The sequence below is a fragment of the Tympanuchus pallidicinctus genome, unplaced genomic scaffold, assembly GCF_026119805.1.
Source record: "Tympanuchus pallidicinctus isolate F22 unplaced genomic scaffold, pur_lepc_1.0 scaffold17, whole genome shotgun sequence".
In the NCBI taxonomy this organism is placed as follows: Eukaryota; Metazoa; Chordata; class Aves; order Galliformes; family Phasianidae; genus Tympanuchus; species Tympanuchus pallidicinctus.
Window position 1 is genome coordinate 415,930 of NW_026294690.1, and position 12,976 is coordinate 428,905.

Here is a 12,976-nt window from a genome sequence, read left to right on the forward strand (position 1 = left end):
CTCCTCGCGTGGCTGCTATCGGAAGAGTGATGCGAATACAATGCGATTCCAGGAATCCCTCGCTTCCTGGAACAGATTAAAAGGGGCAAACAAAAGATTACTTAGCGGGTTTTTTTTCTCGCCGAGCCCCAGTACTTGTGCAGCCCGAGCCGAGACGCGCGTCTCTCCCCAGCGCTCGCGGGGACCGTATTTATTCCTTCACGTCTATTTGTTATTGACGCCGAGCGCCCCGAACGCTTCTTTTTGAGGGCGCCCCGCGGGAGGATCGGACCGCGCCGCACCGCTCCGCCGCCGCCTCCGGAGTGCGGGACGGGGCACAGCGCGGCCGGGCACAGCGGGGAGGACGGGCGCTGCCCCTGCCGAGGCCCTGATGCTCTTCCCCTGGCCCGGGAGTGACATGATCCTCTGCGTCCCGGGGTAAGTGCGGTCCCGAGTTCCGCGCGTTCCGCTGCTGAGAACCGCGAGGGGTTCGCTGCTTCGCGGTCGGGGGCTAAGGGAGAAGGACAAATCGGTACAAAGCGGCAGTGGGGCACCGGCGGGACCCGGTCCGCACCGGGAGCACTGCAGACCCGGAGCGCTGAGCGCCGTTGAGAACATCGCCGTGCCGAACCGCTGCGCCTTCCTTCCCCACCACTTTTCTGTGCCGCGCGTTTGGGACGCGCCCTCACGCAGCGCGGTCAGCCGGCGGGGACGGGTGAGCGCCGAGGTCCCGGGGCAGCGCTCGCTCTCCACTCCCAGTGCCCCGCTCACGCTTTCCCAGCGCTCTGCTCCGAGGGCCGGCGGAGATCTCGCTTACCAGCACCTCCCCGCTGCCTCCCCGGCTCTCCCCTCGCTCCTCTGTTCTCTCAGTGCGGCGCTGCGGTTCCCACAGCCCCGGCAAAGCGCGTTCACCGCTCAGCCCGGATCACCCGCACCGGAACCCCCCTGGCGCACCGCAGCTCCCCGCGCGCAGCCCCGCGCTCAGTGCCCCGGTACCGCCCGGATCCCCCCGCCCATGGGCGCTTCCGCAGCCCTGATCGGCCCGGCGGCCCCGCAGTCCGTCCCCGCGCTTCCCGACCGTCTTCCCGAGTTTCACCGAGTAGGGAAGAGCCGCAGAGCCGACCGCAGCCTTGAGCGGAGGATCTGTTCTCTGAACTCTCCTTCCCAGGGCACTGGGACATGCTCAGCACCGGCGCACGGAGACGTTCCGTCGCCGCTCCTCTCCGGTCCCCATATGCTACTTTTCTACATTTGTTTTTCTCCCGGCGCAGCGCCCGTGCCCGCCACCCGCCCTGATCTCCGCATTTCTCTTCCCGCTTTCTTTCCTACAAGCGCTTATTTCCAAGCATTTTCCCCCGTCCCCACGCAGGGCCGCGCCCGCACACCCCGCTCCCGCGGCTCCTTCCCTGCAGACCCTCCAGCGGCGCTCCGCACATCGCTGCCGGCGGCCGCTGCCCCGTCCCTCTGCCGTCCCTCCCGTGTCTGAGTCGCTCTCCCTGCTCACATCTGCTCTGTGCCATCATCTTCCCTATGGAGCAGCTTACCGGGAGGATGTAAAGCCCTCCTCCACTTTGGTCCCAGTGAGCTGCTCCGAGCTCCCTTCCAGACTCCCTTCCAAAGGCACGAGGCAGGAGGAAGGAGATGGGAGTAGAAAAAGAAAAAAAAAAAAACAAAAAAAAAACCAGTTCCATGTTAGGGACAAAAGAAAGTTTTCCTCGTGGTCAGAACTGGCAGGCCTGAAAAGCTTTCAGGAGAAATTAGTGGGTAGGTCTCGAATTGAGGCAGTGGTACACACAGGTGTGGGGTGGCAGAGATGTGGGTAGCTCCCGGCCAGGCACCATGCACATTGCAGTGCCTGGTCTGTAGGGAAGGGAGAGCAGAGAATGTCCCCTCCTGGGACTGCAGGCAGACGTGTGCTTGGGAGAGCACTGCACGAGGACAGACATGGGGCTTTAGGAGTGGCACCCCTTCCCCTGCAGCCACAGCTCGGGGGACGCCTGTGGGAAGCCACACGCCAACAGCCGGATCGGGAACAGCAAGCGTTCAGTGCGCTGCGAGGTACAGAGAGCATCCCTTGTGGCATGGGGTCTGGGGGAGGTAGGAGCTGCCTCCATAGATAGGAATGACGAAACTAGAGTCACATGCCCCACAAGGCAGCAGATAGCCCGCTCACCACGGTGCTGGAAGAATGCTCTTTTCTAAAGAGCCACAGGATGGTGGGGGTTTGCCACGTCTCACATGGGCATGTGTCGTCTCCCTTTGTAGGTGGATTGCTACCACTGGTTTCACACAACCATTACCCACACCAGCACTGTTCTGTTAGAAGTGCAGACTCATGGCACTGATAGGTGCTCACTCTTAAATCCTGGAGAAATTGCCGTCAGGCTCTGCCCAACCTGCTTTCCTCCCCAACCCCTTCTGCTTCCCGCTCCTGTCCCCAGCAGCCACCCTGCAGCATGTCCACATCCATCCCTGAAGGGCCACAGTTCAGCTAAGGCACAGAAGGAGCCAACGGGAGGGGAAACACCACAGCCTCAGCTCCTCCCTGCAGAGCTGCCGGAGCAGGGCTGCCACCTCTGTGGTCCCCGAGGGTTCTGCAGGGCAGGGACAGCCCCATTCACCTTTTGTTCTGAACGCCTCAAGCACGTGGGGGCACAGTGTGTGACATGGAGGGGGCAGCGAGCCCAGGGATGGGACTGAGGGCAGGGATTTCACTGGGGAGCAGAGCTGTGCCCTGGGCACGGTGCTCAGAGCCCCGTGGTGTCCTGCAGTCATCACCCAGGACTGGTGATCACACCAATGTCCCCAGTGTGCCCTTGAGTGCCAGGCTCTGTGTGGTGCAGGGGTTTGGCTGAACCAAGGATTCCCATCACTCTGCCACCTGACCTGCTTGCCCTTAGCTCTAGCAGCACATTTGGGATCAGGGTTGTTTAAGTAGAAAGCAGGTACAACACAACCCAAGCAATTCTCAATTCTGCTTCTAATTATAGTACAGTAAATGACTAAAAGCCATTGACAGATGCAGAAATGCTCCAGCTTGTAATGATGAAGCTGGAAAGCTGCTATGAAGCTCTGAAAGTACCATTAAAAGCCAACATCTAAAACCAAAGGCGTTTTCGTGTCAACCTGTATTGCAGACAGAGCAGCTTTTCCATGGTGAAATAGGCTGATGTCTCCCCTGTCCTTAGGGTTCATCTTCAGCCATGTCTTTTCTTCCAGAGCTGTGAGTGCCATCCCTGGAGGTGCCTCAGTCCATGCAGGGGCCCTGGGCAGCCTGAGCTGGGGGCAGCCAGCCCGTGGCAGGGCTGGGGCTGGGGTGGCTGGGAGGTCCTTTCCAGCCTAAGTGTGCTGTGATTCTATGATTCTCATGTGCCCATCTCAGTGTGAAATGCAATGTTATTGCAGTCTGCCTGTAGAACACAGCACACTGTAGCACAAGGCTACACCGAGCAGCCCTTCACGGCCGAGAGAGGTAACACGCTGTGCTCTTTGTTTCAGACCTCACCCCTTGCTGGCAGAGGAGAAGATCCAAAGGCTGTCGCTGCGCGGCATCGCGGAGGATCTGACGGAGCACATCATGCAGCCCCTCCCGGTTCCAGCCTTCCCAGAGGAGCCTGCGCCCACCTTCGCGGCACCGGAGCCAGACGGCAGCACACCGCAGACGCGGGACCCCGAGGAGGACCTCCTCTGCATCGCAAAGACCTTCTCCTACCTGCGGGAGTCCGGTAAGAGCCGGCCTGGAGCACAGGCTGTGCGCTGTTCCCGTGCGGTGTGCATGCGGCTCCGGCCCGGCTCCGGCCGTGCAGGTCCCAGCCCCAGCCCACTGCTGCCCCTCTGGCCCTCTCCTTCCCTAATGAGTGCTCTCCGGGTGCTTTTCCAGGCTGGTACTGGGGCTCCATCACAGCCAGCGAGGCCAAGCAGCACCTGCAGAAGATGCCCGAGGGCACCTTTCTGGTGCGGGACAGCACGCACCCCAGCTACCTGTTCACGCTCTCGGTCAAGACCAACCGCGGTCCCACCAACGTGCGCATCGAGTACGCTGACAGCAAGTTCCGCCTGGACTCCAACTACTTGTCCAAGCCCCGCATCTTGGCCTTCCCAGACGTGGTCAGCCTCATCCAGCACTACGTCACGTCCTGCACGACAGAAAGCAAGAGTGAGGCGCCATACCCACCGCCGGCCCCCCTGCCCCCCGTGCAGAAGGAGGTGGCGGTAGCGGCTGTGCACCTGAAGCTCCTCCGGCCGCTGGGCCGCCGGGACAGCATCCCCAGCCTGCAGCACCTCTGCCGGCTGCGCATCAACCGCTGCACCACCGAGGTGGAGCGGCTGCCACTGCCCCGGCGGATGAGGGACTACCTGAAGCAATACCCCTTCCAGCTCTGAGGCACGGCCGCCGCCTCTCGGGCACGATGGGTGGGAGCAGGGCGAGAGGACTTGGCGTGTCCTTGTCCCACTGGCCCCAGGTGGGAACTGCACGGCTCTGACTGTCTGCAAGGACTGCACTGCCCTCCTCCCCCCATCTCTCCACATCCATTCCAGCAGGGAGGAGCTGGCTGTCCCAACACCGGGGCACCACCTGAGCGCTGATCCTCAGGCCGAACCAATGGCGGCCGTGAGAAAGTGCTGTAGGCATGTGCACACTACTTGAATTCAGAGTTGCTGTGACACAGATGTTCACCTTGTTATTTTTGCTATTTATTTCCATGGCAGTTTCTCTCTTCATGATATTTTAAATGCACCTTTTACTTTATTGTTTCTTTTTTTTGTTTTGTTTTGTTTTGTTTCTTTTTGAGGTAGAACTAAAGGCTCCAGCCAACTGGCAGCCAAAAACCTGTGGGAATTTGGATGTTGATCTGCACCCACATGGTGCCTGTCTGAGCCCGTGCCTGCACAGGTCCCTGCCATCCACATCCAAACTCCTGCAGGCTCCTGGGCTGTGGTGCTCAGCTGGCTGCACCCAGACCCAGTGCTGCAGGTAAGTGGGATTTTCTCTCCTAGCTGCAGGGGCTGAGTGCTGTAACCTCAGAGCACATTGGGGCAGCTTGCGCCCACCCCAGAGACGCACGCTGTGCCCTGGGGGTACTGCTGGAGCAAGCCCTTCTTCCTCAAGAATTCCGAGCAGAGCTTCTGGATACTGAGCTTTTGCTAGGGAGTACTCATCCCATCCTGCCACCCTCTGCATCTCAGAAGGACATTAGTGACAAAACCAGTAACCACAAAGCCAGCTCTCCCACCTGACGGCGGAGGCGCTTGCTGGCAGGGCAGCTGGTGCGGGGTGGTGGTGTGGTGTTGTGAGCCCCATTCCGAACGATGCCTCCCTGACCAGGTCTGGGGACAGCCCTGCTGAGCTGCGCCAGGGCCGCACGGCTTCAGGCTATTTATTTATTTATTGGGGGGGTAACAAGTGACACGCAGCTCAGCAGGAAGAGCCTTCCTTCCGCCCTGCTCTGCCGCTGCTAGCGCCATTCCCGAGCCCTTCGGCTCCCATCACAGCCGTGTTCTAGCGCGCGCTGGAAACCACGTTTAACTTCTTTCTCTGTCAAGGTCCAGACCTCTCTTCCCCCTTTTTCAGACTTGCATGTTTGCTATCTTTAAATAGACGTTCTGCTCTGGGTTTACTTCTTGGAGCCCATCCCTTTCATGCCCCTTTGAATGAGGCACAGTGGCTTTCTGCAGCTCTTTGCGAGGAGGCTTAGGGCAGCTGGGCTCTGCCCTCAGATGAGACGGAGCCCCTTCTCCTTCATTCCACAATCCCATTTCTTCCCAGCCTGTAAGAGCCACATCAAGCTCGAGGCTTTATACACAGGACTAGAGAAATTGCTGCTTCTTTTGCTCCTATAAGACTCTATAATTTTGTCAAACTTGAAGCAATGTTAAGGATTCCTCGCTCATCCCTCCCTGGACCTCTCTGAGGCTCTGTGAATTATTAGAGACAAATGCCAACTATCTCTGAGAACTGAATGGGGAGGTGAGAAAGGATGGGACAGTGACCCAGGAGACAAGCTCAAAAAACAGGTGGAGTTTTTTCCACCCTATGTGAAAGTTGCCCAAAGGGCCAAGATGCCCCAGTGTGCTCAGTCTGTGTCCTTTTTTTTTTTTTCCTCCCCACATTTATACAGGTTTGTGCTCTTGCAAGCTTTGTTTTTGATACTTCAATGATTGGCAGTGTGTGATGTCAGGTTGGCTTTTTATTGTACCCTTCCACTTCGCCCCATATGGCAGCATCCATGGGGAGGCACTGAATGAGAACTTAAAAGGCAAAACAAAAACATTTTTTTTTAAATAACATAAAACATAAAACCACTGTCAAGGCTTCCTTTTATCCAAACACCTCTCTGCCTGAGGACACTGGGAACAAGGAAACCACAGCTCTGCCAGGAGCAGCAGTGATCTCAGGAAGCCCACATGGCTTAGCCACAGCCTACATCTATACAGCACACATTACAAAGAATGGGCAAGTCATTCAGCTCTCCAAAACCTCCTACCTACTTGATCTTTCCTCTGCTGGGGTAATGGGGAAACCAAGCTCAAAGGTTTGACCTCATTGCCCAGGAGAGTGCAGCTGAGTGGGTAGAAGTGTGTAAGGAGAAGGAAGGGCTGGTTAACCGCCAGCAGGTGCTGAGCTGGGGGTTGTAAGCTCATCTGGGCAGGGACCACCTCCGTTATCTGTACCACATCTAGCACAATAGGGTTCTCTAGGTGCTACTTCAGTACAAGGAATAAACAATACAGTTACTCCAAAAGTCAGTTTCTTCTATCTTGAACAGTTTGTTTAAATTCACTTGACTTGGATTTTCAATAAACGTTTTAAATATATTTTAAAGCCACTCAGCGTGTAAATCTTTGGTGAGATCCAGATGGATGAGTGCCTTTGCTAGTCACAGAGATCCTCCCTGGGGAAGCTGGGCAGTCTTGCCCATTTCTTTTAAACAGCCAAAAGGGAAAAAGCCCTTCAGAGTTGTCAGCAGCGTGGCCTGGGTTCCACTGCACATAGCCAGGCAGCAGCAGACCCCGAGTCCCACCTCACCCAGGGCCGGAGGAACATTGTTTAAGGATGTAGAAAAAGAAAGGGATGATTTTTGTATTGCTTCTGCATGCCATAGAAAACCATTACAATCTAGGGGAAAGGAGATGGAACGTAGCTGGAAGTTTGGTAACTTGTTTACAGCAGGCTTGACATTGGCCTCAAAGAAAAATTCTGCTCATGGGGGTGTTGAAAGAGGAGCTCAGAAAGCACAGACCCGCTCTGGATGAAGGCTGATGCCTCCAGCTTCCTGCCCTCGTCCTGAGGCCCCCCATCTGCCCCACCGTGGGCAGACATGGGCCACACACCAGGGAACCCTCAGCTGGCATGGGCTCCACTGCACACTCGTCTCCCACGGGCACAGAAATCAAAACATGCTCAGAAAAAGAAACCCACAATCTCAATTAGACCCTTCCATTATCCTAATGCACCAGTTCCAAGGCTTGGCGCTGTGCTGGAAGGTGTTCCTAAGCACCTGCTGCTCTTTCTGTGCTGGTCATGGGGCTGCCAAACACCAGCAATCAACGTTTCAGACCTTCACCAGTGGGTTTCCATTGCACACCAGCCAGGAATCTGGCAACGGAATGTTCTGCTTACGGTTAAGTTGTGAAAAATAACCACATCCCTCCTGTTTTATGGGAAAAAAAGAAAAGGGATGTGGAAGGAGCAAAATACTGAAAAAGTGGAAAAACAAAAATAAAAGAAAAGCTGCATACACTTTCAGAAGGGAACTTGGAAAACCCTGGGAAATACTGATACATTACTAAGTACTTTCCTTTTCTCTTAGCTGGGCTGAATTTTTCCCATAGCTGCACACACAAAACCCTGCTGTTCCCTTTCCACAGAAGTGATGGGCATGAGTCAAGCCAGCACAGCACAGCAATCACACATTATCTTAATGACTCCCACTCCTGTATCTTCAGCACATTTCCTGAGAGCAAGCAAATTCACGTTCTGAGAACTCCTGTCCCAAACCTCCATAGGAACTGACCTCACCTTTTACAGTGCAGATCCGCAGAGCGGGAGCATTTATGGCTGACCCACATTGCAGCTGAAATCCCACACAGCACCTCTCCTGGCGACACCTTTCAGTTTGCTGAGGCACAGTAGTACAGCTGGGCTGAACTCCCTCATTCTGCAGGTTCTGACGGCAGAGAGACACACAGACATGGAGCCTTCCTTGAGAAGCAGACTGACACAATAGGGAACAGGAAGCCCAGTCCATGACCAAAGCCACACTACCGTGGCTCCTTGCCAGAACAGAAATACCCTACAGGCACATATGGTAACATTTTCTGCCTTAAAAAATCACCATTTTAGAACAGCAACTCGTGGAAGGGGAAAATAACCTGCTGACGTGCACATGATCCTTTCCTCTCACATTTGCTAAAATCCCTCTTCTCTCCACAGATCCTCTCAGGAGCATGACTTCCCTTCACCCAGGGCAGATGAGCTAGCAGGGACGGGAGCGTGTTTCAGCCTCTTATGACAGGCACAGTCAGGTGTGTTACAGCAGTCATATCATTACATGGCACTTCCAGTCCAAATTCCACTGTCGGTCTCATCTCATGCATTACCTATGCAATTACAGATATAATTGAAATTAACTGGGCAGTGGATGTGTGACTCTTCAGCTCTGTCCAGTCATGCTCTCATGTTCGAATCTGCCTGGATCCACTTAATCACGGCCCTCCTTTGTCCCCTGCCTACTGCTGGAACACGTGCAGTGCTCCTGGAAGGATGAACCATCCCAGCCCTCCGCCCACCACAGGGCTGCAGCACGGGGCAAAGCTCTGTCTGAGAAAGTGGACCTATGAGGTTAATGCTGCCTCGTGCGAGCCCCACTTTGATGCTTCACTTATGTTGCTGCAAAGCACAGTGGTTGCGTGGCTTGTGTTACACGCTGCTCAGTAAGCAGGGAAAGCAGCCCTGGGGGGTGAGCCTGGCGCTGCATCATCAGCCAGGCGGCCGTCATCATCTCTGCGTACAGCAAAATCTGGCCTGAAGGAAAATGACAAACAGGGCTAGGAACAAAAGGAGCCTAGAGGCTCTCAGTAGTGGTATGGCATAGACTGGTGAGTGTATGCAAACATTTTAGCAAGAATTAGGGTTTGTTTGTTTTTCAGTTGGGAAAGAAAAAAAAAAAAAAAAAAGAGTATATTGTTTAGAGGAAGTCACTGAAAGGCAAAATGTAGACATGACCAAAGGAAAGTCATTCCTACAGTTTCACTATCTGTCTGGGCAAACTACGAATAAGGTTCCTGTAAGGAAAACACAGTTTGGATCTTAATGCAATCATTTGGAGGGCTTATTGGTTCTGAAAGGGATAGGAATAGAATCATAGAATCCTTAGAGTTAGAAAGGATCTTCACAGGTCATCTAGTCCAACTCCCTCGCAATGAGCAGGGATGTGCACAGCTCCATCGGTTGCTCAGAGCTTCGTCCAGCCTGGCCTTCAAAGTTTTCCACACATCTCTGCGTGTTTACAACAAAGCTTCAGCACTTCAGCTGGTATTTGTTAAAAATGAAGACAAAACTTGATCAAAAAGGAAAATTTTACTGCAAACCACTAGGGTTCAGTCCTCACGCTCTCCTAATCCTCTGGTATCTGTTGCAGTGGGAGACACTTTGCAGTCAGCTCTTCAAGTCAGCTCCATGAGGAGCTGATCGTGCATTCCTTCAAAATCACCATCTGAGTAGCTCAGGTACAGTAAAAAGCAGCTGGCAGAGCAAGCAGCTCGTCCCAGAAGAAGAGGGACCCATTGGCACTGCTTCCATCTGACAGAGCATGCTGGGTTTGTAGAAAAGAGCTTTCCTTTTGGGGACAGAAGCACTCTTCTGCTCTTTTATCTCAGCTCTAACTGGCAAGGTTTTTTCCTGAAGCACCTTTACTTCCTGACTGTTGTATAACTGTACTTTGCAGCAGCTCAAATTTGAGTTGTGAACATGAATATGATGCCAATTATTGTAAAAATAGGTATTAAGTGACTGCTCTACTTTGGAAAGGCATTTGCTCTATTGTACACCGCACAACTACAGCAACAATAAAACCCTGAAATAATATTGGCTACTGAAGTATTAGCTTGCTCAAACATACAATCGGAGATGTGAGACATGGTATTTTCTCAGAAATTTCTGGTATAATTTTGCCAGACAGAAGGACCTGAGATGAGCTGGTCAACCAAATCCCAGCGGTGGAGCACAGCCAGGGCTCGAGCGCCTTGGCCTGCAGCCTGGCAGCCTGCACAGCCCAGCCACGGGACTGCCTGGATCCAGGAGGTGCTGCAGCAATCCTGATTGCAACTCTTGGCAAAGCGCTGCTCTGACTGACGCCCTGCCTGTGAAACCTGCAACACAAAATGGGCTAAATCCAGGCTCACTTCTCATGGAGTGTAAGGGGAGTTCACTTACTCCCGGGCTGAATATGGCCCATTTAATACTCTGGGTTTTACAGACAAGGGTTTAATCCCTGGTGTAGTATGGCATTAGCGGAAGGCCATTGTACAGGAAACAACACAGAAGAGCAGTTTATGTCATACAAGGAAAGCCTTCCTTCTTGCAGTGCCCCATCACTGTGCACAAATTCTAGCCCAAGTGTTTATTCTTGGAAAGCAAAAAGAAAGCTTGTTGTACAATTAACTTCTGGCTTCTCCTGAATTCACCTGCAACTATATCAATCAGTAACCCTGCAGCTCCAGTTTGGATCTAACCATTAGTCCATGGAAAACCAGGCAAACAAAGCTGGACCCATTTCAGTGATCTCCTTTCACAGTGGCTAACACCAAGCTTTTGGAGAAGGCAACTCCTAAACAACATATTTGAGTTATGTTTTTGACAAAGTGACAACCAGATATAGCACCAAGCTCTGGGACTGCCCATCCCACCCCATTCCATCCCATCCCATCCCATCCCATCCCATCCCATCCCATCCCATCCCATCCCATCCCATCCCATCCCATCCCATCCCATCCCATCCCACCTCACCCATCCCATCCTCATCCCTTCCCACATCATCCCATCCTGCCCCATCCCTTCCTGTTCCGCCCTGCCCCGTCCCATCTCATCCTGCTCCATCCCACCCCACCATCTCTTGCTGTTTATTCTTCACAAACTCACTCAGCGCACACCAACAGAGAGATTTATGAGCTGATCAGAGGGAGAGCAAATTCTTTAATGTCAGGACTTTCTCTTCCTCAGAACAGCAATATGGTTTGAAATCTAGTTTACAGAAGGCAGAGCTGTGTTTATACTTGTCAGAAGTTACCCAACTTGGCAACAGTTCTTCCCATCATGCAAATGTCATAGCAGTCATTGCCAAATGCTGCAGAGGCAGAGTTCAAATCACTACTTCCAAGCCTGTAAATATTCTGAAGAAACAGTGTACACGCTATGCGTTTGCACACGCCTGAAATGGCTAAGTAGTCATAAAAGGAGCTTTATTATTAAAATGTAAATTTGGAAAAGCCTAAACTTGACCTAGGATTATTTTCAGGGAACTTTGTTGAAAATCTCTGCTACGTTTTGAAAATACCTCCTTCTCTTCAAAACTTTTGGTTTTTACAGTGCTCCTATTCTCCTAAGACTCTGTGCAGTTGACCCTCCTTGAACTCCTTTCCCCCAGCCCTGCACTATGAAAACTGAGAGGCAGTGGGCAGCTTTGGAAGGAGCACAGCCCTGCAGGAGCGCTGCATCAGCTGAGTGGACAGCAGCTGGGGCCAACATGGGGCCCCACTATTGCTTTCCTTTCCGAGAACACCGGAGATTGAAGGCTTCCCTGCAAATGCAAAACCTTTTCCTGCTGTCCGAACTTGCTGAGGTTGCTGTGACCTGCCAGGCTGCTGACTCGGGGGATGAACACGCAGTAGATCAAGCAGAGTGTGCAAATGTCACAGTGCCTCTATGCTTGGGATCTGAAAGCTAGCAGGGAGAAAGGGCTTGGTTGCTAAGTTAGCAGGGAAACACTGCTGCAAAAGCCATTGAATCTGGTACACTGTGAGATGCTGAGCATTTCCCTTTCCAGCTAGAGCACCCTGATGACACAAAGTGGAGAGTTTCACTGCTGCTGCCCTGGCCTGTTTGAAATTCTGCCCATCTCTCTCCATCCCCAGCTCCTCCTGCCTGGCCCATGGGTTACATTTTCGTTTGGGCCCAGCATCTCTCTAATGACCATCTCCTCTGGAACAGCTCTTCCTAGAGGGACTCTGAAAGAAAAGCAGTACTCCTGTCAACAAGCTCCTTAACCAAGGACAACCCTCTTCCTGGGAGTCAAAACACTCTCACATTTGGGGCAAGGGAAAGAGGCACCTGTCAAAGGGGTTGTTTCTTACTCCTCTCTTCTCACTCTGCCAGCAGCAACAGCACTGCTCTTCTGCCTGTTGCTCAGGTGGATCAAAAACTCCAAAGGCTTTCAGTACTTGCTATACATCCTATTACTAGTGCTTGCTATACATCCTATAATGAGCCCTATACCCACCGTCACTAATTCCTCCAGGAGCAGAAACTGAAAGTTCTCAAAGCTCTCCCTGAAGTTACTGACAAACAAATGGGTTAATGAGAAGGGAATGTGTTACTGGCTGATTCCAGGTAGCCAGCTATCTCATGTGCCAACCTAACAAATACAAGATGACGTAGCTAGCAGAGGTCAACACTCCTCATAGGGTTTACCTTGACCAGCTACAGAGAAAAGTATTTCCTGTGCCTTGCTGTTTCACTGTGTTTGCTTTCAAAGGAGGACACTTCAAAAGGCAGTACTTCAGGAAATCAAAGTAAAAAGGAATTGGGTTTTTTCACACTTGCCCTTAAGCATTCCTGTGGCTGGTTTAATCAGCAGTGCAGTGCTCTTCTGGATGCAGTCAGTGATTAAAGCCCACAGAGAACACTGATTTCTCACGTAGCTTCCACCTTCCAGAGACAGCATTTTGATGCAAAAGGAAAGGAAGCCAAATGAGATGTACATGTTGTGGTATAAGCCGG

At 52.8% G+C, this 12,976-nt stretch overlaps 1 protein-coding gene across 1 annotated transcript; it reads left to right on the forward strand.

The window, feature by feature from the left end:
- Positions 1 to 6,806, forward strand: CISH (cytokine inducible SH2 containing protein). Its single transcript, XM_052678560.1, has 3 exons — positions 1 to 417; positions 3,478 to 3,704; positions 3,860 to 6,806. Exons 1-3 carry the CDS (start codon positions 371 to 373, stop codon positions 4,360 to 4,362), a joined length of 777 nt encoding a protein of 258 aa, XP_052534520.1. The 5' UTR covers positions 1 to 370; the 3' UTR covers positions 4,363 to 6,806.
- Positions 6,807 to 12,976: the final 6,170 nt, after the last annotated feature.

Excerpts from the sequence above, each read along its gene's own strand:
- CISH (XM_052678560.1), top strand. The coding sequence starts at position 371 with ATGCTCTTCCCCTGGCCCGGGAGTGACATGATCCTCTGCGTCCCGGG. Across the intron at positions 418-3,477 it reads ATGATCCTCTGCGTCCCGGG|ACCTCACCCCTTGCTGGCAG; the intron begins GTAAGTGCGGTC and ends TCTTTGTTTCAG. Across the intron at positions 3,705-3,859 it reads CTCCTACCTGCGGGAGTCCG|GCTGGTACTGGGGCTCCATC; the intron begins GTAAGAGCCGGC and ends GTGCTTTTCCAG.